The 25,257-nt window shown below is 37.8% G+C and overlaps 1 protein-coding gene across 1 annotated transcript in view; it reads right to left on the reverse strand.

Annotated features, from left to right (window-relative positions):
• Positions 1-25,257, reverse strand: part of fam184ab (family with sequence similarity 184 member Ab) — a 93,621-nt gene that overhangs the window by 34,869 nt on the left and 33,495 nt on the right. Inside the window, exons 2-12 of the mRNA XM_026318665.1 lie at positions 20,325-20,444; positions 19,070-19,228; positions 18,062-18,301; positions 17,696-17,779; positions 16,747-16,998; positions 13,869-14,004; positions 12,812-12,993; positions 8,508-8,693; positions 2,438-2,560; positions 1,810-1,971; positions 1,261-1,382 (exon numbers count right to left, since the gene is read on the reverse strand). Coding sequence (XP_026174450.1) covers positions 1,261-1,382; positions 1,810-1,971; positions 2,438-2,560; positions 8,508-8,693; positions 12,812-12,993; positions 13,869-14,004; positions 16,747-16,998; positions 17,696-17,779; positions 18,062-18,301; positions 19,070-19,228; positions 20,325-20,444 — 1,766 coding nt within the window. The remainder of the gene's footprint in view (positions 1-1,260; positions 1,383-1,809; positions 1,972-2,437; positions 2,561-8,507; positions 8,694-12,811; positions 12,994-13,868; positions 14,005-16,746; positions 16,999-17,695; positions 17,780-18,061; positions 18,302-19,069; positions 19,229-20,324; positions 20,445-25,257) is intronic.

Below are 25,257 nucleotides of genomic sequence, written 5' to 3' on the forward strand. Positions count from 1 at the left end.
AGTTTATGTTGAAACTGACGGTGATTCAACTGTATGATCAGTCTGGAACATACAGTTTGTATCAGGGAAGCACAGCTATAAACAAAATATAACCTGTGTCACAGGTTTCTTTCAGTTGCTCCCTAGAATTAATGCCCTTCCATGTACATTGCACACTGTATGTGATATTTCGCACTTTAGGTGTTTGTGCTAGGGGACCATAATAGGAGAGCATTAACTGTCCATGTTTAATACATTTGGCAGATTTTTTTTATCATGACCCCAATAAAACTAACATGGCTATGGTTTTATATATAGCTTAGTTTTTGTTACTCATGATTTTTTGCCAGGATAATCCACAAACCTCAGTGGAAGTCTTAAAAGTCCCTATGAAAACTGTTGACAATTAACTAGTAATTAACAATTACTGACAAAACTGGCAAATTTTCACTGGTATTTATTTGGTCTCACCCTTGAGGTGATCATTTTTATTTTTATGCATAAGTAGTTATTGTAGCTAGTAAATGTACTAATGTATCCTAATCAGCACCAGATGGACAAAACCTTTTTCAAATCTAAGAACGTTGTGGTTTTTCTCCATTTAGGGACTGTTTAATGGTGAGAAGAACTCAGTGTAATTTCATGGATGCCAATATTACTGTAAAAAGTACATTAGTTCACGCCTTAAACCAGTCAATTTCCATCTTGATTTTTAAATAGTATCTTTTTAAGTATCCATGGACGTCAATAAAGACTTTGAGCTGATAGCTTTAATAGTGGATTGAGCTGAGGCATTGTATAGCCTTCCAAAGATAATGTACTGTCATGGTCAATATTGTCAGCTGGCTGACCTAAGTGTGTGTGTAAGAGTGGGAAATGAAAATAGGGAAACAAAAAGACTCCCATGACATTAGCCATCCATTCTTAATTTCATGCTCTGTCTTTGTTAAAAGACAAGCCAAAGACAGTTGTTACTCACTTTCTCCTTCTCTGCTCTCATACTCACACAGCTGGGATTTTATTTCCTGGAGACCAACCCCTACCTTAACCATAACCACTACTCGCCTTACCATAAACCATACCCTAACCTTAAACTATAAATACAAATGAATAAACTATAGATCTTAACTTGTTCACTTTTAAATTGGCAGAAGTTAACATAAGTATTTTCAGACACACAACACACTATGGTGTCCCCCGCACAAGCTCTGGGCCTCCCCCTCCAGGGGGTCTTGCATCAGGTGCACACACATACACACACACACAAGCACGTGCACATACCTGAGTGTTTCAGTCCATCTGAGCTCCAGCTCCAACGCCATCTTGTCCATCTTAAGTTTCTCTTCTTCTTTGGTGGTGATGAGTTTGGCTTCATGCTGACACTTTTGGGTCTCCAACTCTCCCTGAGAGAAAGACAGACAGGCAGGGAGGCCATGGTTTCAGCGGAAAGGGGTTACTGTGCCATTGTAGTCTAAATTCCATCCTCGGAGGTTTTTCCTCCCTGACATGAATCCAGCTCTTCAGGCGACTTTTTGGATTTTTTGTAGTGTGAAAAAGAGCTAAAGCCTATTGGAGTGACATTGCTATTAACAAGCTCAAATGCTGGCTATTGGCAGTGTCAATCCAAAAACAGTGGTGACAGGGAAGCCCTCCAAGAACCTATTCTAAATGACTGGACACTTAAATGAAGGTTATAAACACAAATAAACTGCTGGTTTTAGGAGAAATGAAGAATTGAGGCTAAACCCGTTGGGATTATTAAGGTCTGGTATGTGCGCTAAGGAGTGGATCATGATAGTCAGTGTGTGTACTTGTGTCTGTGTGTCTGACCTGCAGCGCAGTCAGTAGGTTGCTTGTTTCTCTCAGTCGGGCCCTGGTGGCGTCCAGCTCCTCCAATAGTTTGTCCTGTGCCTCCTTCAGGGTGGAGATCTGTCCCTCAGCTGTTTTGATGTCCTGCTCCCCCTGCTGCACCTCCTGCTGCAGCCGAGATACCTGAGGGGAAGACAGACAGAAGGACAGTTACAGAGAATGAACAGCATTCACAGCCTCCACTATTTTTCTGCATTTCAGGCTGTATCTCTGTGTGGCAGCAACCTTGAAACTACATCAGCATTTTATGCTGAGTGAGGTGGAGTTTCCATCAAAAATGCATTCAATAACAATTTCTACTGATTTTTAAATGAGCCAAGTCCACAGACTTTTTGCTAACATGGCAAGATAGTTATTTATTTACCTCAATGTTAAAAATACTGTATAACTGTACTAAATATGGGCATGGAGTGCACAAAACACAACAACAAGGGACATTTCTGGGGTGATTTTCTTGAAGTTAAATGAAAGGACCTTTGTTTTTGTTTTTTGCACATTGTTCAGATACATGTTTGTGTGTCCCTTGAGAAAGACTGTAGCTGCAGACAGAAGTGACTGTTATCTAGTTCTTTAGTTTCTAATAGTTTACCGCCTTATCAGCTGCAGTGAGTTTGGAGGTCAGCTCTTCCCTCAGCTCATCCAACTGTTGTTTCAGGAGTGTCTTCTGCTCCTCCAGTGAAAGGCGCTCCTTCTCAAACTGCTGCTCCAGCTCCTGTGAAAACCAGACATTCAAATCAAGCACGAAAACAAAAACAAACAAAAAAGCCAGAATATCATTAAGGAACTTGAGAGTAAATTCTCTATTCACATTCAGGTGAAACACTTCAAATCTCCAAATACTACGGTTATTCCTGTTTTATTGGAAGCGAACTAACATTTCATCCAGGGCATTTTAAATTATTCATAATTCTGACAAAATGTTAGAACAGCAATGTGGGAAAACATTTTCAAGACCAAACAGCAAGTCAATTGTCCCTGAGCGTTCCATATTTTAAAGAACAATCATGACTTTATGACGCACTTATTACCTATTACTATATGAAGTGTCGGTTCATCTATGTGTGAAGTCATGCTGATTCATAGCAAAGGGTACCATCTAAATATTGGTTTGTTATATAAAAGACCTGCGACAAAGTTACACACTGAAGTACATAGTGTACAGCCATATTAACCTGTGAAGCTGTGAAACAAGAAAGAGAGTGAAGGTAAACAATGAATGTGACAGCAGCATCAAATCCCTCATATACCTGCCCCAGTCAGAACCGGCCTCCCTCTCTCCTCTTTGTTTGAGGTTACATTCACTGCATTCATCTGTACAAATTTCTGAAAATACTTCAAACTATTTCATTGTCCTTGACAGCCCTCTTGCATTGTTAACCATAATAAGACCTATTATACTTTCTGATGAATGGGGAACAATTTCTGTTATAGTGTGCAATGATTGCTGCTTTCCAAAGACAATTAGAGCTGAGCGAAACTGCTGTAATGTCAGTGAAATTTGCCATGATTATTTATTACACAGGAGAAAGCAGTTTGAAATGCTGTTAAAAAAAAAAAAAAAAAAAAAAATCAGTGCTCTGACTTCTAGTTCCATAAACCTGAAATTGATCTGAATGGAAGAAAGAGTGAAGACTGTAATTCATGTTTAGTGCTTCATCACATCTTGTGTTTTACACACCTCTTAGGGGTGAGGAAAGTTTCTCTGTTGGCTGATAGTAACTGTTAGAAGTGTTAGCTTTCCTCCCTAAAAAAAGTGACTTCTGGCTGACACAAATATGGAAATTTCTGAGCAATTTTTTCCGATGTACCACATCAGACACTCAAATCACAGCCATGAATTACAATATATAATAAATTTAAAACTATATCAGTGAGTACATCATATTTCAAGGACATGATTGGCCACTGGTTATCCCAAAACAGAGAAAGTCAGACGGGGAGTAATCTAATATGACACATCAGAATTCATGTCATACATTGAGGCTTGATTTAGAGGATGAGACAGAGGTAGAGCCACTCTCATTTAAATTCCAAACCTAGACTTCTCACAGACAACTCTCATTATATTTTAAAGTAATGACAGAATAGAAGTGATGAAAGGAAAGACAATTAACCAGACGTGACAAAACAAAAGATCAAATGATGAAGACTGGAGGGATGAAGATGAATTTCTTCTCATCTGTCTCAGTCGTGATTTTGCAGAAAAGCTGTAACAGATGACTGAAGCAGGACTGAGTGAATGAGAAATGAATGAAAGCTGCTACTCGCCCTCCTCCTCCATGTCAATCTGGGCATTTCTGCATCAACACTGACAGCATAACCATGAGCAGCGGTGAACAATGATAAATTACGGGCATATTAGTATGGAGGGAATATAAGGTCATGGAAGTTCAGTACAGGGACAGACAGGAAACTGTCTGTACTTTATATGGAATGCATAGCATAGCCAATAAGTATGGAAAACCATACCTAAACTGCTCTTCTCTTAATGTACCTGTCAGCTGTGATCAAGTCTACTGCGGAATATCATTTAAACATTTCCTCATTATGCAACTTTGATGCAAGGGAATACTTGATCACTTGCTTTCATATGACTGTGTGTGACTGGAATAAAGGACTCTGTAGAGATAAGGCATCATCACAAGGCTATTTTAGTCTGGTGGAACGCTATGTCTCGGCTGCAAATTAGCAGGAGGCTGTGGGTTGGAGCAGCTAGACCCCAGGCTCATTAAACTGGTCCCAAGGCCCCGTTTATAACCCTAGAAGACAACTGTAACGTCTCACATCAGATACAGAGTCATCAAATTACTAAAATTTGGCTATTTGGAATTATTTGAGTGTCAGGACAAGAAGAACGAGCAGATATTTCTAGTGAGCTGTGGTCCTGTTGGTGCATGCTGTTTTGAAAGAGCTGCTGAGGTTACTGTTAAAGTTTATGGTATTTTGTTTGATTTGTAATATAAACTGACTGCTTTATCTATTTTTTAAATACATCTTACACAGTGTCAACAATTACAAATTATTTTATGTAATGTGTCCACAGTCATTTATTGCAGTACTGTTGCATTGAATAAAAATACATGACATTGTACAAGAGTTTCTATTCTGGTCTAGCAGATTTATGTCTCCATGAAATCATCAAAGCCTTCTTGAATTTCTATGTTTTCTGCTTCATGCTCAAAAAACAGGGTTGAAATGTTCAAGATCACAGGCTTAACAATAATATGAATCAGGTGTTTTCTTTGAAGGAGCTTCAAGAGAAATTCACATTCCCTCAACAAAGTTGAATATCTGCTGAAGAAAAAGAGCAAATTTCTCTTTCACTTAAATTTTAAGCTAAAAAGATATGTAAAAATATTGTATATACTATAGAATATGACATAGAAAAGCTGTGTAAAAGCACCATCAAAGAAGTGTGTGTATGCTGTGTGTATGGGCTTAGGACCTGTTTGGGTGGGTACACTCTGTACTAAGTAAGGAGCAGTAAAATATTGATGCTGGAAGTTTTAGAAACACACACACACGCACACGCACACACACACACGGACGCACACACACACACACACACACACGCACGCACACACACACACACACACACACACACACACACACACACGCACGCACGCACACACACGCACACACACACACACACACACACCACACTTTGGCTGCCAGTCACGTCTGTCAGCCAACACTAGCATCCATCTCTTTCTCCTTTACATCGTTTTGCCCTAATTTTGATTACTTTACTTTCATTTTATACTGTACTTGCAGTTTTATGTGCATTAAATGTAATAAGTACACAAGCAGGACTATAAATTTAGCTTTAGGTCTTGCACACCTTTAAATGTCAGAACTCCACGTTTTCCAAACTTTCCAAAAACTTTTCTGATTTATTTTAGATTTGTAATTACTGTGATTAATCACAGTCACCTTCCATTTATTAACCCTAAATTATAACTAATGTGTGAGTTAAAATGTATTGCAAAGCAAGAGAGAAGTTGAATTTCTGCATACATTTTTATTACACTTTTCACATTTAAAGATCTGAAAATTAACACATTTTTTTGCTGTGTGTTTCCACACATTCGCACATGTGTAGGTAGCGTGTTAATCTAATTAGTGTTTTATTGTCTCCTACACACAGGAAAGCTGCTGTGTTCAGCTAGGAGTAGCAGTTTTAGCAGTGCTCAGAAATAGCACATTTCAGCATCAACACACTCTTATCACCCTGTGTGACTCACCAGGCAGGCTGCTCATTCTTGCCATATGTGGCCCCCATTGGCTGCCACATCTCTGAGCTTTGTTTTCATTGAGAATTTATGTGTCTTTTTTCAGATCTCTTTTGTAAAGTTGTATCACATTATATGACAGAAGCTCTTCTAGGTTACCCACATTTCAATTAGCTCAGGTTATATGAACTCAGAGGTATCCTTGCTGACTTTTTGTGTGATAAATATAAATGTGCTCCCACATCAGAAGGTTGCATTTCCTCCTTTGGGTTTGCCAGCTTCTTAGTCACTATTATAGCTCATTTTGATGTATTTTAGTGTATAGACAACCTAAGCAAATTGATTTTTGCTGTTATCTGAGCTTCTGTCACTTGTCATGCCTACATATTAAACATCACTGTGAGCAGCATAAATCCCAAACCTTAACTCAGTATTTTAAAAGGACTATTTGATCACTGAGAAATACTTGGACTGCCTCTGGTTTTGCTCTTGTTGACACTGACAGGATGTGGGCATGTGTAGTCATGATCACTGAAAATAAAGTAAAACATTTGAGACTACATTTTCAGTCCTTGTGTTCAACCTTGATCTGTTTTTGTCAGCTACCCTTCCTGCTCTTAACTATTTAACTGTCAAGTTTAGATATTAAAAAGCTGCACAGAAAGCCATGCTTTAATTTTTTATTTAATAATAGCACAATAATTTAATTACATTTTAACTTAAGCCTTGAACAGCAAATTCAGGATAACTATATAAAGAAGGAAATTGCAAAAAATTCATCTTGATTCCATACAGAAATTTGTCACATACATTACCCAGTGGTCATTTTAACTGTAATTGATCCTCAGTCAAGTCATTCAATCCAAGCAGTTTCTGCACTAAACAAAATGAAAGCATTCCAGCATCAAAAGGAAGCCCTAACTCTTTTGATTTGTCTTGAACCTGACTCCCTGCCTGCTTTAGTAAATATAAATCGTCTATATATCAGATGTATCCAATTTCTAGCATATTCCTCATGTTCAACCTCTTTTAAAGATGCCTTTCTCCATGCATGCTTACAATTACATACAAAATAAGATTGTCAATAGTCTAATATACAATAAATGTTATCTGTAATCAATACTGATTTTCCCTGAGTAATGCCACAGGAAATCCTTATAGTAATTTAATTTACTTTTCATAAAAAAGGAACAAAAATGTTCTCAATTTTTTTGCTGTAGTACTTTTTTACAGTCAAGGCTACACACTGACAATGTTTCTTAGAAGGCTTAGAGGCAGTTATTTCTCAGGGAACAATAAGGATACCTGTATTTCAATGCCAAATTAAAAAAGAAAGGGTTTTTGAACCTTAGTTTCACCTTTGTGAGTCAAAACACATTCGATTTAGAGACTCAAGGTAAACAGAGTGAATAGCTGCTCTCCAGGTCTTTTAACAGATGGTAAAGTCACTGAACAATGCAGTTAGCTTAGAGGATGGAGAGGCAGGTTTACGGTTGGTTACCTGACGAAATCCCTCAACCAGCTAACAGAGTGTCTGTGGGGAAGTAAATGAGCGCTGCTGTGTCCTTGCTGAGAGACCTGAAAGCACTTTCTAACAGCAAAGAGTACTGAACTTTGGTTATACTGGATAGATTTACATAAGGCCACCGCCAGTGTGAGAGTCATTATACCTCCATATACATACACACAACATAACTGATCTGTGATATGGTGTCAAACTATAACATATGTGACTAAAGACTAAAGTACTATGAGATTCCAACAACAGTAGAGTTGGAGGATAAGTAATTATTGTTTTGATGTCAATCATTTAGCTGCAACCTAGTAAGTACATTGGATAATGTAGTGCAATGAAAAGTAAATATTTCCAAATAGATTGCAAATGCATTAAAAATATAACATGAACTAAATGTGCTTTCACCTTTAGTGTCTGTAAAGAGAGTCATTCTTCCAACAAGCTGCAGAAAACAAGCGTCCCAAGGACACAATCTTTACAGCCTGAGATGAGCCCCAAGCTTGATGATGCAGGTTCAATTAAAACATCCAGCTGTTCATGTTTCCCCAGCTTAGAGCTATAAATGCTGATTACACAAGATGCAGCAATCTAAAAATGAATCTTGTGGATTTTCATTCATTATGCCCACAAAACTCACCATCTTGTACCCTCTGTCAAATTAATTCTTATCTCCTTTCAATCCGTGGAACAAAGCATGATAATATATCTTTATGATTGAATGCATGCCAGATATTTAAGAAGAAGTTAGGGTTTATAGTCTGGAACAACAACAGCAGATGGACATCACTGATTTTTAAAATATTCAATTTACAACAAAGGGCCAATACCTCTGCATATTGGTTAACTTTGGAGTCCATGAAAAGATGTTTGTGTCTGTGCGTGTGTGTGTGTGTGTGTGTGTGTGTACTCACAGCCAGAAGGCGGTTCTTGTCTTTCTCGGCACTGTTTAGAGCATTTTCCAGGGTCACTCTGTGCTTCTTGGCCACTTCCTCCAGAGCTCGTGCCTGGCACTCCTTGCTCTGGCTGGCCTCCTCTTCGTATCGGGCTCGCATATTGTTCATGTCCTTCTCTTGGGACGCCTTCTCCTCACGCAGGGTCTGACAAATACAGAAAATATATACTCAGAAACATGGATTTAAAATATGCTAAACAGTCAGTGTCATAGACAATACACACACACACAGAGCTTGGGCTGACATTCCCTCCATATGCCAAATAATTCAGCCATATTGCCAGTGATTACTAAGAGACAGCCAAGGAATCAATCTTTCATTCTGTATGTCTGTATCTCAAATTTTCTCTTTAGTACCACTTCACATCCATTTTCTTTCTTTCTTTCTAAATACCAATAACAGAAGATTCTGAAGCAAACTCCATCTAGTATTATTGATAATGGAGTTATTGATTATGGAGCTATAAAACCTATAATCAATAGGCAACACAACCCTACCATTATGATTGTAAATAGAGTTGGAGTTTGTCAGTTGTTGTTTTCAGCTTCAGGAGATTTTTTTGAAATTACCTTCTTACTCCAGCTAGGCCTGTCAAGCTGATCATGGTGGTAGATTTAGCACTAGAAATGATGAGTTATTGTCAAAACAATGGGGCTTTGATTTCGCACCGCAAGAAACAAAAACAGACGTGTTGTTTCTGGCTGACAACCGTCAATTTTGCCATTTGAAACAACCTGTCCCTTGCAGACGTTACCATCTGTACTTTAGAGCTAATTATCCTTAATATTAATTATTTATTTAAGTCAGTAAAGAAAACTAAACAACACAAACTAGACAAATATACAACAGGCTAAACATGTGCTTTATTGTTCCAATTTGCAAACAGTATGTTTAAAATGAGGTTTTTATGTATTGGGTGCTGTGTATGTCATAATGCAATAATGCAGGATATACATATATCCAGTCAATGTAAACAAAATGCTTCATTAACCATGTATGTAATGGCTCTTTAACAATTGTGGAGAAAGGAAAGAACCTTACATACAAAGCAGAGCAGGTGAGAGAGGATGAGAGCGTTTCTCATATCAGACTTTAGGATGCTATTTCCTAATGGCAGCATGTAAAAATATCCTGTACATTCAGCTTCTTTTGAACTTGCAAACACGTTTACTATTACTACTGTTGTTAGCAGTGGGTAGCAGGCACAATACCAGGAACCTAGTGCAGCTAAATGTAGGGCAGTCATTTCTAATGTTTTCAGCTACATTATGAACGTGATTTTCTTTCTATTTCACAACAAGAAGTCTGCTGTACAAAGATCTATCTCCTGCCTTCACTCTGTGGGTAAGGGTCAAGCAATAAGAATAAAAGCATATTGATTAGTGATTTGTTGGGGTCTGGTCTGTACAAGCAACAGGAGTGGTTAAATCATAGTTGCCTCACAGATTGTAAACCACGGGATAACAGAGGTAAGTGGAAAAATGTAGGAGCAGAAAAGAGCCAAAGCTTCGAGGGCACATAGGAAAAAGAATGAAGTCCTGCTGATTTATGTTGTTGCTAAGCTCCATATATTGTGCAACAGACAGACGAGAAGACAAGCAAGAACAAATACCCTCTATATCAAGTAACAGTGCAATGAGTTTGGCATTCAAACTCTGGTACATTTTGAAACAAGGCCATGGTCACAGAAGCTGGTATTTTTTTCTCGGGGAACTAAAAAACATCTAATTTCTTTCCCATTTACTTTGGGTTTGATCAAGGAAGCAGCTGTTTCTTCATTACATGGGTTTAACACAGTTTTAATTGACCAAATCTTGCCAAAAACGCCACATGGGAGCAGTTATATGAACAAGCTGACATTAGGCAAAAAAAAAAAAAACAAAAAAAAAAACTCCTAAAGCGAGAGAATAAACTCTATATGAAGATTATCTGAGTACTAATGAAAGGAGATTTAAAATTAGCTGGAGATATCTTTTTTTTCTGTTTCTCTGGTTTACAGTTCACTTCAGGTATTCTGCTTACATAACAAAAAAGTCTGTAAAGATGCAAGTCTCTGTTTTGAGGAAATTCAGAATTTGTACAAATGTAATTTGAAAATGTCAAAACGTAACTTTAACATAACTGAGACTGACTGATCAATACAGCTGCTGTGTATATAACAACACAGTATTCTGTCATTTGAAATACACTTGAGGAGATTACATACCTGCATGGCTGCTTCCATTAAACAAGACCTGCTCCCTGTGTCTATTTAAAAAGCTTGTTGTAAGATTGAGAAAATGTAATGGTTGGTATTTTCTGGTTATTACACACTAATTACAACATACTGTAGTTATGAATACTATTTTCCATTTCTGCTAATCGATCGTTCTAAATATTGAACATTGTACCTTTAAACGTGTGCAATTTATATTCTGTTCAGCCTTTTGCAGTCATGTTAGCTCGAGAGAGCACCTGGCAGATTGCCACGCAGTGGCGACAACATGAAAAAAGTTTAATTTCCCCACAGGGATGCAATCATATTGGTGGGCAATAATTGCTCTAAACCAAAGGCTGTTTTGGAAATCTGCCCAAAAACGTCCATCAAACTGGTCAAACTGAGCAAGACTGCTGTGATCATATGGCCAAACAAACCTGAGGTGAAATCATCTCCACAGCATGACATAAAAAACAGGGCTTCAAAGCATCGTGGGAGGTTAATTTCAACTTTTGTAGAGATAGGACAAGAAAAAAAGAATGAAAAATCAAATGAGGAGAGACAGTGGTAATAAGAGAGAGAAGAAAAGACAAGCAAGCCTCCCATTTCGACAGCTATCTATGATTTAGTCAAACCACTAAGATTATCTAAAGTTCTCTTTCTTTGCGGTTTTACTGATGTTCACAACTGATCCAAAAGCCACTACTCCAAAAACAAAATCCTGCCACTGAACACCTACTTGGATATTATTGTTTTAGTTTTTAAATGCAACATTTATGTTTAAAAAACCAAGAGCAACAATAGGTTTGTTGATTACTGAGTAATCTGTTTAAGGCAGAAATCAGCTGAGCACTGAGACTCATTGCTGCTGCCGTAACAGAAAAGTGCCATGAAGTTTAAGTGGTGCGGATCTTTTGTTATCCTCAGGAAGACATTCAAATTCACAGCAGCCTTGCTCAGTGGTAGAACTCTCTGAGCTCCCAGAGGATTACACTGCACAAATGTCAGAGATAAAGGGATGGGAAAACACACATGAAGCAGCAACACTTGACATTTACTGTCGACTATGGTTGGTCTGCTGACTACACTGCTCCTTAAATCATCTGACCTTTAAGCTTCTTGGTTTTTAAAAAGAGGAGCAGCTTGTTTTTTTTCACAAAGTTTGTAAGTGCAGTGTGATCGACAGGTTTGACTCTTTCAGCAGCTTGATGATTACAGGTCACTTTTTGCTCTTTGGCTCTTGTATTCAGAAAGGTAACAAAAGGCAGGAAGATAAAACAAAAAGAATGGGGGTGTTTACTGCACAGCTATGTGCTCATGCCTAAAGGTACGGCGCTCTCTATGATCAACTCCATGAAATATAACCATAAGTCAAATACTCCTTTTACTTCTATAAAGACTGGCTTTGGGGAAAACCTCACAAGTTCACAAGAGGATGAATGTTTCTGTAAAGTAAGTGTTGGTAAATGTTGTAAAATATACCAAATAGAATGGAAGAAATAAATCTCTTCCTATAGTATTATTTTTGGGCAAGTACTAGATTTGCTTCAGTGTCTGAACAAAAGGTTTTTTGCTTTTGTGTTTTCCTCTTCAAAAAGTCAAATGTTGGGGTTTACAGAGGGTTTTTGAGGAAAAAAACCACACACACATACTAGCCATGACAACAATAACTAATGATCTATACAAAGTTATGGTATGCAATCAAGCTTCTTTGACTGTAAAATTGTTATGTTCAAAAATGCCTACAGTCAAGCACCAAGAATGATATATTCATCTCAAGATATATTTAGTGGTCTCTTAATCTCCTAAAATCCTAGACCGCATCTTAATTATATTTTAGAGTTTTTTTGAAGGTTTAAATGTAGGCCTAACATGTTTTTCCAGCAAGGACTTGTACTTCAGGCAACATGAGCTCAGAATTTCTTAGTTTTTTTACGCATGATAAACAGGTCTGGAGCAAAGTCTACAGGTTCAGTTCCAGCATCCTGATGTTTTTTGGTTATTTATAACATAGCTGTTTTGGGCTGATGTGAATACAAAACACACCACCACCAAATGCACACACCTTCTCCAGGGACTGGATCTGCTGTTTCTGTCTTTCATCAAGGGTTTGGCTCTGGCTGTGTAGGGCCTCCCTCTCTTCTTCCAACCTGAGCACCTTGTCCTTCAGCCGACTGCGCTCATTGTCTAGGTCCCTGATGGCTGCCTCCTGAGTCATCTGGGTGGCCTGAAGGCTGCTTATCTGACCTATGACAGGACAGAGACAACAGGTGTGAGAACAATGCAAACACTATATTGCTATTCTTGGAGATTTCTTATTCATGCAACCGCCACATGCAAAATAAACTGCTGTCAGCAAATGTCATATTTGAACTCTGGCCTGGATTTACAATGAGTTTTGCCAGTGGAGTAAATTTTCTTATCCTGATAATCCCACTGAACTGGTACTGATATTGGTCCTTTGGCTTTTTATTCCCATTTTTCCACTGTGTCACATTTTATATATTAAATAAATGTATTCTTTTTGCATCCTTGGACTTCCATTTACTCTTTTGTTAGTGTCAGTAGTTTTGTGTGAATGGCCATTTCATTTCACCTCATTCATTCAGCCAATACATTGTGTTCATGTTAGACCATTTCCAGGAGGGGAAGTAATTTAGTTTTGTTCTGTAGTAGACATATGTATTGTTCTAATGAGGCTAAAATTTGTTGGCCTCAAAGGATTAGTCCAGTTTATTAGAACTTGGATCTAATTTGTGTAGTTTGGCCATAGTTTCTATTAGTTATGGTAACACTGTGTTCACTAAGTTGAAGTGCTAGAATGCAGCAACAATGTCAAAAATGAGTGTGATTATACAAAAAAAATTAGAAAAACACAAGATCAGACAGGTTTTTTGAGGAGAGGAGAGGAGAGGAGAGGAGAGGAGAGGAGAGGAGAGAAAAGAGAAGAGAAGAGAAGAGAAGAGAAGAGAAGAGAAGAGAAGAGAAGAGAAGAGAAGAGAAGAGAAGAGAAGAGAAGAGAAGAGAAGAGAGGAGAAGAGAAGAAGAGAAGAGAAGAGAAGAGAAGAGAAAAGAGAAGAGAAGTAAAAAGAGAAGAGAGAAAGAAGAGAAGAGGGTCTTACTGGCTTTGAGCAGTATTTCAGTTGCTTGCTGCTGAACTCGATCTCTGGCTGCCTCTAGCTCACACTCAGCTTCCTTCTGACGGATCTCCACAATCTCTGAGTTCTGGGTCACCTCATCCAGCTGCTTGTTTAAGTCCTGGAGATGGATCAAATCAGCAGATCACTGAAACATTGCAGCCACGTCTGACACCATCTCATCTTAAAAGATGATGGCATGGTAGATTCATTTCTGTACTAGGTCATTCCCCTTCAATCCTATGACATTAGAAAAGTGAGAGGGTTGACTGAAGTAAAACCTGAATAAATGTTTGGTGTTTTCACTTTAGAAATTCCCACCTGCTGTATGAGCTTTTTTTTTGTTTGTTTGTTTTTGTAAGTCCAACAAAATATGCAATCACTGGGATGAAGGAAATCCACATCTTCTGTTTCAAGATACTAATAAATAAAAACCCAGATGGTATATGTTTATATTACAACGATGTAGTAAGTGGAGTAAATAGTTCTAGTTGTATACTGTATGCTGTAACAAGACATTTCAGACAACCATACCAGGCTGGCTAGACCTGAACATGCCAGTGACATAATAATACTAAGGATCAACAACAGTAAGTAAAGGCTGAGTTCTGCTCAGATAATAACAACTATGTGGATTTGGGGGGATCTGACATATACACACAGAAGAATACACAGCTGTGCAATTTGTCACTCTGCAAGAACTCATGAGATGTAATTTCACATCTTTCAATCCCATCAAGCAACCTGCCTCTAACTTAATTACTGCTGCTATGGTTAAAACAATGAAACCTTAGTATGAGAATAACTAGTGGTGAGGCACACATAAATTAGACTTGATATGTGTGTGTGTGTTTGTGTTTATGCTGATTTCCTTGATGAGCTCATTGCAGGTAGCTGCACTTTGTGACTAATATTAAATAAAATTTCCATAATTAGTTTGTGTGGGTGTCTGGTTGTCCTTGTACATTTTTTCAAGGAGAGAGTTTGGGTATTAGACCTTAGGGGCTATATCTGTTTCAGCAAACGGGTCAAATTTATCAGTTTTCTTTAACCTGCTGTTTGAGGGATTATATTTGGTTTCAGGACCAAGGTCAGGTCTTAGCTTAGGATAAGAATGAATACATTTCTGTATGTGGGCATATATATTTCTTCTTACAAGAACCATTTCCCACTTTGAGAGTAAGGCATGTAGTTGATGTTTTGATTAAGAGCTGGAGAATACATTGAGGTCCAATAGTCCTATACTTCCAGTGTAATGTACATTCATGTGCAGAGCAGTAAAAACAGTTTATTTAACAGCATCTCTGTTGAATTGACTGGGCTAAATGAGGAATGTTATTATAGATATTTAGTTGATGCCTCTGATTCATATTTATATGCACACATGCGCAATATACCCAGCCTCACTTTTGTCAGTCATCCTCATTGGACATGGCTGGATCTTGCATTGACATCTAAATATAAAAGGCCCTGAAAACTGTGATTTAGAAGACTTATTGATTTATCTCACTAAAAGCTTCCACTAACCACTCCAGACAGGCTTTACCTGAGAATAAAGTATTATGCCCATAGACTGTCATAGAAGCAATTGAACATAGCTTCAGCAGAGTGTTTCACTTAAGGGATAATTTGTATTTTTGGCATCCACATTCTAACGGAAGCTTGTGAACAGTCAGCCATTAATTATGTCTGTCTAAGTTACTCCAAGCTATCATTTGCTTGCATTTGAGATTTGCCTACTAAATCATCAACTAAAGGAGGATGACAGAGAAGCAGCCTGACAGCACACACAAGTGCTTTAAAACTGGTGTTAAGTTGATACTACCATGTAATGTGCCAATACTGTAATCATGCCTTCTGAGATGAGGGAACATTTTCATTTGGTGAAAAGAAACTTAGTAGAGAGAGTCTAAAAAAGTCACCCGTTTTGTGCAAAATGCTACCTTTATGGAAACCTGATGATTACTAAGTATAGGTAAGGAGAATAACAAGGCCTGAGATATGCATTATCATGATTAAAGCAAGCATTACAATATCTGCTGTGAGCTTGTCATGGCTAAATTAAAATCTATTATCTTCCAACAATGAACTCTCAGTAGGAGCTGAAGGATTAAGAGATATGTTCATATACTGAGGCTGTTATTACATGGTTACTGTGATATTACCTTAGCAACAGCACAATATATTCCTAATACTAATTTCACACAAATCTTAGAGGATATCATAACAACAGGCAAAGTTTAACCGGCTTCCCTGGAGCAAATATCAACATTATGGTGGGTGATCATGTGTGGATACTCCAAAGTACTTACACACTTTAAAATGTACTTGGGAAATGCGTCATATTCCAGATTTGTAAAATAAGCGTTTTGCACTAGCAGTCTTTAGAAAATAATCAAATGCTAACATTAATATCTGTGACAAATACAGCTGTATTTTTCTACTTGAAAAACAACAGCTATCGGCGTGGCATGCCTATTATATATGATGTTTAGATGGTGGCTACAGTCAGGGTATAGGAAGTCAAAAATTAATCTACTTTACCCAACTAAATAACAGTATTAACACTGGAATGCCCATGTAAAGTGGATATTACTTGCATTTTATCTCTTTTTCTCCCATATAACAATTTATATCTCAATTTTAACATTAACTCCAAAGGACATGTTTTAGTGTCTGTCAATAAAAAAGGCATCTGAGTGTGGTCAATCCTATTTATAACTTCGTTCTGTTACATCACACAATGTTCTAGACTGTTTTAGTTGTCTGTCCTTTCAAGTCTTTTATGTCTCTTTTATAGGCTGGGTGTGTGACTCAGAGGAAGGTGAGGTGTTTGACTCAGCTGTTGGGGTTTCACACTCACCTTGATGGTGTTCTCAGCAGTTGTGAGTGATGCCTGAAGCTTGTGGGATTTCTCCCGGTTTTCCCGAGCTTCATCTGTTACCCTCGCCAGCTCAGCTCTCAGTTTTCCCAGGGTTTTCTGCAGCGCCGCCTCCTGAGTCTGAAACTCTCGCCGCAACTCAGCCTCGGTGCGTTTCCATGCCAACAGGTTGTCCGTGGTAAGCTGCTGGGTTCTCTTCATGGCCTCCAGCTCACGTTCATAAAAGGCCTGGGCCTAGGGACAAATAAACTGGTGTGAATCTATATTTTCCTAAACTTAAATAGTTGAATGGAGGTTAAAAAAATGAATAAATAAATAAATAAAATTAGAACAGTTAGCTTGAAGCCTGGACAATGTATTGTCTTCATGGAATTTTGGGTTGTATTTTGGACAGCCTAAAACGCTTTCTGATCATAATGCAATCTCATGCTCGAGCAGCAAACGCAAGTGAAATCTGAGGCCAGAATAATTTGGCTGACAGTGTGACTGTCAGTAAGGATGGTGTTTATTAAAATTAATAGCTTCTAAATGCAGCACTTAAATTGTGCCATTCTGCTTTCGTTATACATGAATCTGCTTATCACAGCCCTCACTTTCAGCAAGGTCAACCTAGGAATGACAATGAATGTAATTTTCATTTTTTTTAAAAACATTATTTATCGAAAAATGTTTCACAGAGAATATTTTACTTTTAACAGCAACTTGGAAAGAGTTCATTTTAAAAGTATTAGATATAGAGATACTGGCTGTAACACCGCCATGTTAAAAGAAGTTGATGTTTTGAAAATGAATTACTATTTAAAACTGATAGCAATTTAGAACTTTTCTTCATCTGTGTAGCTATTTAGACCATTGCAGGGATGTAATTACAGTCAAATACTCCACCCTCAAAAGCACAAAGAGCAAATGTTGTCTATAGTGGCTGAAGTACCTTGCTGAGTTTGGCCTCATACTCCTCCACCAGCCTCTTCTTGTCTTGTTTGAGCTCCTCCACCCGCTCTGTCAAAGAGTCCACCTGTAACAAACCAATAAAACATGTGAACAACAGCTTTACTTTGATAGAGTTTGAATTTGGAGGTGATAGATAAAACCACTTAAAAATGTACATAGTGCTTCCTGTTGGCAGAGGCCTTATTGTTGAACTGTTGTGCTCTAGACTTGATGTGCCAGGTTAATTTACTGGCTTGTACAAAAACATTAAAAAACTTCTGCCCCACTTTCTCCTGGTCCTCCCCATAGTGATTCAGCTACTGTGGCTTTCAGCAGCTGCTCTACTTTTGCAGTTGTGGTGGGTTACCTCAGCTTTGTGGAGCTGTCCCAGTTTCTCCTGGTCTTTACTGTAGTTCGCGTTCTGACTCTGGTGGCTGCGGAGGAGCTCCTGGATTTCCTGTCTGTGCTGGGCTTTCAGCTCCTCCAGAGCAGCCCTCTTCTCCTGCTCAAACTGGGCCTGGGCCTGGCTGAACGTACGCAGCTTCTCTTCAAAAGACCGTCTCATCTCCTCCACCTCCCTCGACATGGACACAACACGCTGTGTGTGCTGCCAGAGAAGACAGGAATTCAGGACTAAGCTATCAGGAGGATCAATTGATTTCTGTAGACTTCTTTCACAGTGGATAGATTTTTTAAAAAGGTGATATACTGGATCAGGGAAATTTGACCTTCAAGCTGCCAGTCTGGCTGACTGCTCTAAATTGACTATAAAACCAACTACAGATTAATGTCAAACAACAAATTGAAAATATCTATTATTTCCCTGGTTTAACTGACCTAAAGTGACTCCTAGGCTTTATAAACAAGAGCATCAAGAAGATGGGCCAAGCAACTGTAGTGTTTATGTGATTAGGGATCAGTTTTAGACACAGAATAACTTGTGTGAATATCATCCATGTGTTTGTGTTAACAAACAGCTTCAGGTGCATTGTTACAAGTCTCTTGGGTTACAATAATTTGCATGTAGCCTGAGATGAACAACAAAGATTGTAATTATATTTGTGATCTGGCCAACAGAGGTACAGTACATACATGTGGGTAAGTCTATTAAAGCTCATATGGGTTTTATCCAGATACAAGACACAAATAAAATGGGGTTTAAAAGAGCCCTGAACACTACTATTACTACTACTACTACTACTACTACACAATAAATGTCCAGACCAAAATAAAGAGATAATGCTGACCGAGGGACACTCTTTAGCCTCCCAGCAAAACAGAGCAACAAACATTAGTGCTGATTATCTGCATCCTGCCAGACACAGCTGCCTTTCACCACAGACACACACCAAACACACAGCATTCCTCCATCTACCTGAGCTTCAGTGCAAAGCTGCATGTCCTCGACCCTCTGACGGTAGCTCTCAAACTCAGCCAGCGCCTGTCTCTTCATCCTCTCATGTAGCTCCACGGACTCCTCCAGGGACTGAATCCGCCTCTTCAGGTCCATCTCATCGCTGATCTTACTCTTGTACTGGAACAAATGTGTAGAGTTTATTTAAATATACTGTGTCCTCCAATTTGTTTTTTTATTAATGACCAGGACATGAAAATGTTTAACCTGCACCTGTGACATACACAATCAGAGGATATATGTGCCACACTGAAGATGCAGTCATTTGGTAGAAAATTAAAAAAGGAAATCGTTCAAATTCAGCCAAGCTTCACTGACATTTTAAGAAATTCTGCTAACAAGGACTGAACATCTGAAAGTAAAAGTAAATAAATTATCCTTGGTCACAGTAAATAAGCATTATAGAGTTTAGCTTTAATTAAAGTTGCTGTATTGGCTGAAATCCACTTTAGATTTAACCTTAGTTCAGCTCATTATGATACACAAATCAAAAGAGTAAATAAGTCTATTCAGTTCACTCCTTTACATTGCATTAAAAGTACGCCAGGGAACCTTCCCCCAGGTAGACAATGTGGAGAATATAGCATGTAGCTTTTCAAGGTTAGTTACTGGTTAGTTGCAATATAGGTCTAACTATTCAGCTGATCCAATATTGTTGAGTTCTTTATAAATGTGATCTCGGCTTCCATGCGATAGTGTGCAACTGCTATAGATGAATGTAAGACTTTTTCTTAGTTTGACTGACTGATCTAAATGTGACCAGTGAGTCCCTTTTTGCAGTTTAAATCCTGTGTTAAATTAATGGTCCAAAATAATCCAAACCTTCTTATACCCATGCCAAAGAATACAGGTCTCTGCACTAATTCAGATATTTAATGAGGAAAAAGGTAATAATAGCTCACCCGTTATCAATTATTCCAAAAGTAATTATATTAAATTAGATATTCCTCCCCAGAAGCTGTGATTACTCATTTGAATGTTCATGTATATCCACAGAACTACTTTCTTTCTTCACTTCAAATGAAGATTATTTAAAAAAATAAAATCAATGATAAACAATGCTTTCCTTGCATTTAAACTCAAGGTCCACATGAACCAAGTCTGACATTTTTCAACGTAGCAGAAGTAGAATGTTTTCACGCACTGGCTTTGAATTTAAAAACATGACAGCAGATACTTAATGATAAAAAATAAATATAAAGGGAAGAACATTAACCTGTAGAATCTTCTCTCTGGTCTCAGAGAGGATCTGCTGCACCTCCTCTTCATGGGCCTCCTTCAGAGTGGCGATGGCTGCCTCATGCTCATCATTTTTTGTGTTCAGTGCATAGATAACCTGCAAACATAAGGAGTTAAAGTACTGTATTAATACAGGTGGGAGACAATATAGTAGCAGACACTAGAAATAAAACAGCAGAATATCATAGCATGAAGATAAAACAAGCAAGCCCAAAGCTCTAAGATGAGAGGAAGGTCGATACTGATGACTTTAGAATTAAGCTGCATGAAGACATTAAATATCCTTAAATATATTCTTTGCAGGATAGGAATACTTCTCATAAAGCATTTATAATATCATACTGTAAACTTGAAATCCTTCCCTTGATACCATTATAAAGAATTGATTTATCTGGATAAGCTTGTACTAAAGTAAGTTTACTCAAAACAGCTGTGACTGTTTTAGTGTTTAGACCTATCATTAAAACTCAAATCAGCTAACAGATTAAATGTAATGAAGACATGCATCCAGCTGGAAAATATCAAATAACTGCTCTATTATATCTGTATAATTCTAGATTTAAGCTGTGGTACTGTATGTCACTGGTATACAGCTGCACACACTATATTCTGCAGAAAGGCTTCTGGTCGATACATTGATGTTCCTGCTATTAGCTCAGAAGCACCAGTGACAGTCATAAATTAGAAATTGGTCAGTGGTGTATTACTGGGGATAAAAATATCCCAGGCAAACTGTTGTGCATAAGATTGACCTTTAAAGCTGTCCCAAAAATACATGCAGCTATCCAGAGAGCCATAATCTGACAGCAGAATGATCCTCTGCTCACTGACAGAGAGAGGGAGAGCACAGAAATGGGTTCTACATATCCGCATGAAAAACCATGAGGTACTCTTCCCCTGCTTCTCTCTCTGCCATGAGAAACGAAGTTGTGTGTAGTGGCTTTGAAAAAAAAAAGTCAATAATTCAGCACACTGAACTGTGCAATGGTGCTAAGGAGCCTTTGTTTACTTTGAACCAAAGTCCATCAACAGAATTAGAAAAGGCGAACTGAGAAAAGAAGAGAGAAAAAGGAGGGCAAAAGCTTTCTCTGAAACAATGACATTCACTTTTTATGCCTTGTTGGGAGATGTAAGGATTTACTTTGACAAGTGGTGGTGCTATTTTAAATTCCTATTTGTTTATTCCCCACACACTCACTCTGTTTTTGCTGACAGCTACAGAGCTTTGCTCATTCAGAGAAGCTAAGACAAATGTTAATCCTGAGGTACTCCCTCATTTGATGTTGTTGACCTGTTAATGTGAATTATTTTATTCTGCATATTAAATATATCCAGATATTTAAAGGGTTCTTAATAATCTGTCTTTCATCTCAAACCTAATTCCTTTGGACACATTTTTACCGTTTCCTTTGTCATTTCTTTCTTACACCCTCTTTTAAGCCGTAAATCATTATCATCATCTTTTTACACCAATTATCATCAGGACTTTGCTGTTAGCACTGCAACTTAATCTGAAATATTTTACAAACATCAGTATTACAATCTGCAAGTGTATTGGAATGAAAATCCACATTTTTAACATAACCAGTATCCAACTATCTAATACTATAAATATCAGTTCTGACATTTGTAATAAACCAACCTGCTGGAAAATCAATTGGAAATTAGGTGTAACATGATTATTTTAATTGTGGACAGACCTCCTGCCTTCATATACAAACATGCATTATGAGGCAATACACTGCCTGTCCAACATGGCGGCCATTGTAATGGACAGCAGCATCTATGGGTCATCAGTATTTGACAAATTCAAGTTTTGACCTGATAATGGTGCTAAAGGAAATATTTAAGGATCTATAAATTGGACTTTCTTCAGCTGCAGACCATGGAATGTCTACAAAATTTTATGGCAATCCATCTAATAGCTGTTAAATACATCAGTCTGGACCAAAGTACCAGACTGGCTAACAGACTAACATTTCTATCCCTATGACCACAGTGGTATGATTTAATAAGTGCTAAATCAAAAGCAGAAAGAAGGTCATAACATAAGTAAACTTTATTTATATGGACTAAAAACACATGTTTATCCCAGCGGGCTTTACAATCTGTACCTTCATTTGAACCTCTCATGTCAAGTGCTTTTTTATGTTCACAAATGAGGAATGAAACATCCGAGATCAAAGACAAACTGGAAGGAGCCAAATAAAGCTGGAAAATTCAGCTTGCCCTGAAATAAAACATCTTTTCCTTCACGTCTGAATTATTCAGCCGGCTCAGTCTCATCAGCTTAGAAAGTGAAGCAAGCAGACGTAACAGTTAGAGGAGCTAAAATCTCCATCAGTTTACAAGAGTCATAGGCACACTTCTGCAGATGTACTAATCATACTGCTGTAGGCTCTGCTGATACACACACACACACAACCACAAAATAATAAACAGAAGTATATGAACACGATTATCAAAGTAAACACACACACCAGCAGAGACTGTCAAGATCATGAACCAGTGCGCCCATGTCCAACCTTATCAGTGTAATTTACCCAACAAAAGGTCAGAGACAGATAGGAGATGGCACGATTGTGTGTATAAGAATGACAACCGCTGCCTGAGAGGCTGCATATTGCAATCAATGATCAACTGATATGGACTCTGGCAAGGCAGCAACATTTTAAGTATTGAGGCTCTGTGATAACTCCAGCACCATTTGGGGGACTGATTTAGCCTTAACTGATCCTCTCAGGCAGTTCTTACTCACAGACTGTGTTTTTATTAAGGTAGGCCTTAAGGCGGAATTATGATTCTCTGTCGTGGTGTTGTGTGGCCTGCAGGAAGTACATACAGCTTACTGCATAACCCTTTGAGCTGCACTACATGGATGTGCCATGCAGTAATCTTCCCATTCAATTTTGAATTTCCCTTTGGGGCTTAATAAAGTTTATCTATCTATCTATCTATCTATCTATCTATCTATCTATCTATCTATCTATCTATCTATCTATCTATCTATCTATCAGACTGTATCTGAACTGTGTACATTCCATCATTGACTTACAGACAGCAAAAGCAAAGATTATGAGGGCTGTTCTAGATATCTGTTCTAGTTCATTTACAAATGAACTAATATTAGCAATCATTTGAACTTGTGTGTGGCAAATGTGAATCTTTTTGTCTTTGTTTTTGTCTCCACCAACCCATGAGGGAATTCTTGGCTCTGGTTCATTTGCTGCTAAATGCACAGCTATTTCCACCAAATAGTAATGCCTTTCACATTATGCATTCACTTGATCCATTGGAGTCTAAATTTTGTTTAATTCAGATTTTTTGTGAGTCTCAACTTAAATTTCTAGCTTGGACTAATAGCGTGCTTCCTTTTACTGAATATTGTTGGTTGGTAAATGTTGGTATGTGTGCATCTTTTTAAGGTGTGAGAGAAGACTGGGAGCCTAGTAGCAGTGAATATTCCTTGTCTTTTTGGGTCGATGGGTTTATACCCTTGGAGGAGTTTGCATAAATGACAGTGATACCAGGCAGATCAATAAGGTGACAGTCAAATGCCACAAATTTCAACCGTCAGCTGGGAGAAAGTCACAGCTGAGAAACTCACTAAGACTTTCAGTAGGCCTGCTGCAGTCCCTGCTAGCTGCTCAATGAAATATGACTGTGTGCTGTCAAACACTGTTAAAGCTGGAAATAAATGTGGTTTTCTTGACTTCTTTCTTTTCCCTTGTGTTCAAACTCTTTACCTCAGTTGTACATTGAGTTTTATGTTAGTCTGAGTACAAACAACTTTTGTAAGAATATTCCAGAGATCTAAGATTTACATTGTGGCTAAGTGATTTTTTTCCCTATTCTATAGTTTGCTTTTCCTTTTTCCCTTTTGTTTTTGAGGGTGCACTGACGAAAGCCAAGTTCTCAATATTCTGCACTGTAAAGTTGATATTTACTTGTGAACAAACTTTAGAAAACAGGTTCAACATAAAAAACATAACTGCACCAAATGAATGTTTTGTTCTTTGAATTTGCACATATAGACAGTTACATTATCTGCATAGAAATTAGTCACAATAAAGAATAGAAAATTACATTTGATTTGATTTTTAAAAGGTGCAATGTTGAAAATGTGAAATGTGGTAATTCCCTGTCTAGAGCCAGTGTTTGGTTTGTCCATTCTGGGCTACTGTAGAAACATGGTTGTGTAACATGGCTGCCTCTGTGAAGGGAGACCCACTCCATATGTAGATTTAAAAGGCTCATTATATGATTTAAGACAATGCACCAGTTGGTATTTTCTGGCGATTATGCAATAATGACAACATATTTACGAATACCATCTTCCATTTTTGCTAATAGATTGCTCGAAAATATTACTAAAAAGTCTTAAAACAATCAGATGGGCCTAACAGACGTTAAAACTTTTTAATGCACTGGCAGATTTATCCATTTAATTTGAGATAACTTTAAGGACTTAATTACAGACAAAAATTACTTACTGTAATAAAGAAGACACCTCTGCAGGCCTCAAAGTAGAAGGCTAACTAGAAAGATTAAGAAATGACACATCTCACAATAAACTTCCCCTATTGTCTTATCTAAACCTACTTTTGGATTCTATGACCAACATACCACTAAAGAAAAAGTAAAAAATTTAATTGGAACTAAAACAAAATCCCTGCAGAGCACTTCAACAATAGTAGTGTGAGGTAGTGTGACACAGAAGGTAAGTCATAACTTTTTAATTGGGTAATAAAATAGAAGATTCTTGGGTGTGATCAAAGCAAAATATGCTGTTTCATCTTCACTTCTCCAGCACTTTCAAAATGTGTCTAAGTTGCTCATGAGTTCTATTTTTAGACTTTTGCCTATTGCCACATATTCCTAGTCAGTCACTCTTCTCCCACCCCCCATGG

Source organism: Mastacembelus armatus, chromosome 24 (assembly GCF_900324485.2).
Source record: "Mastacembelus armatus chromosome 24, fMasArm1.2, whole genome shotgun sequence".
NCBI classification, from domain to species: Eukaryota; Metazoa; Chordata; class Actinopteri; order Synbranchiformes; family Mastacembelidae; genus Mastacembelus; species Mastacembelus armatus.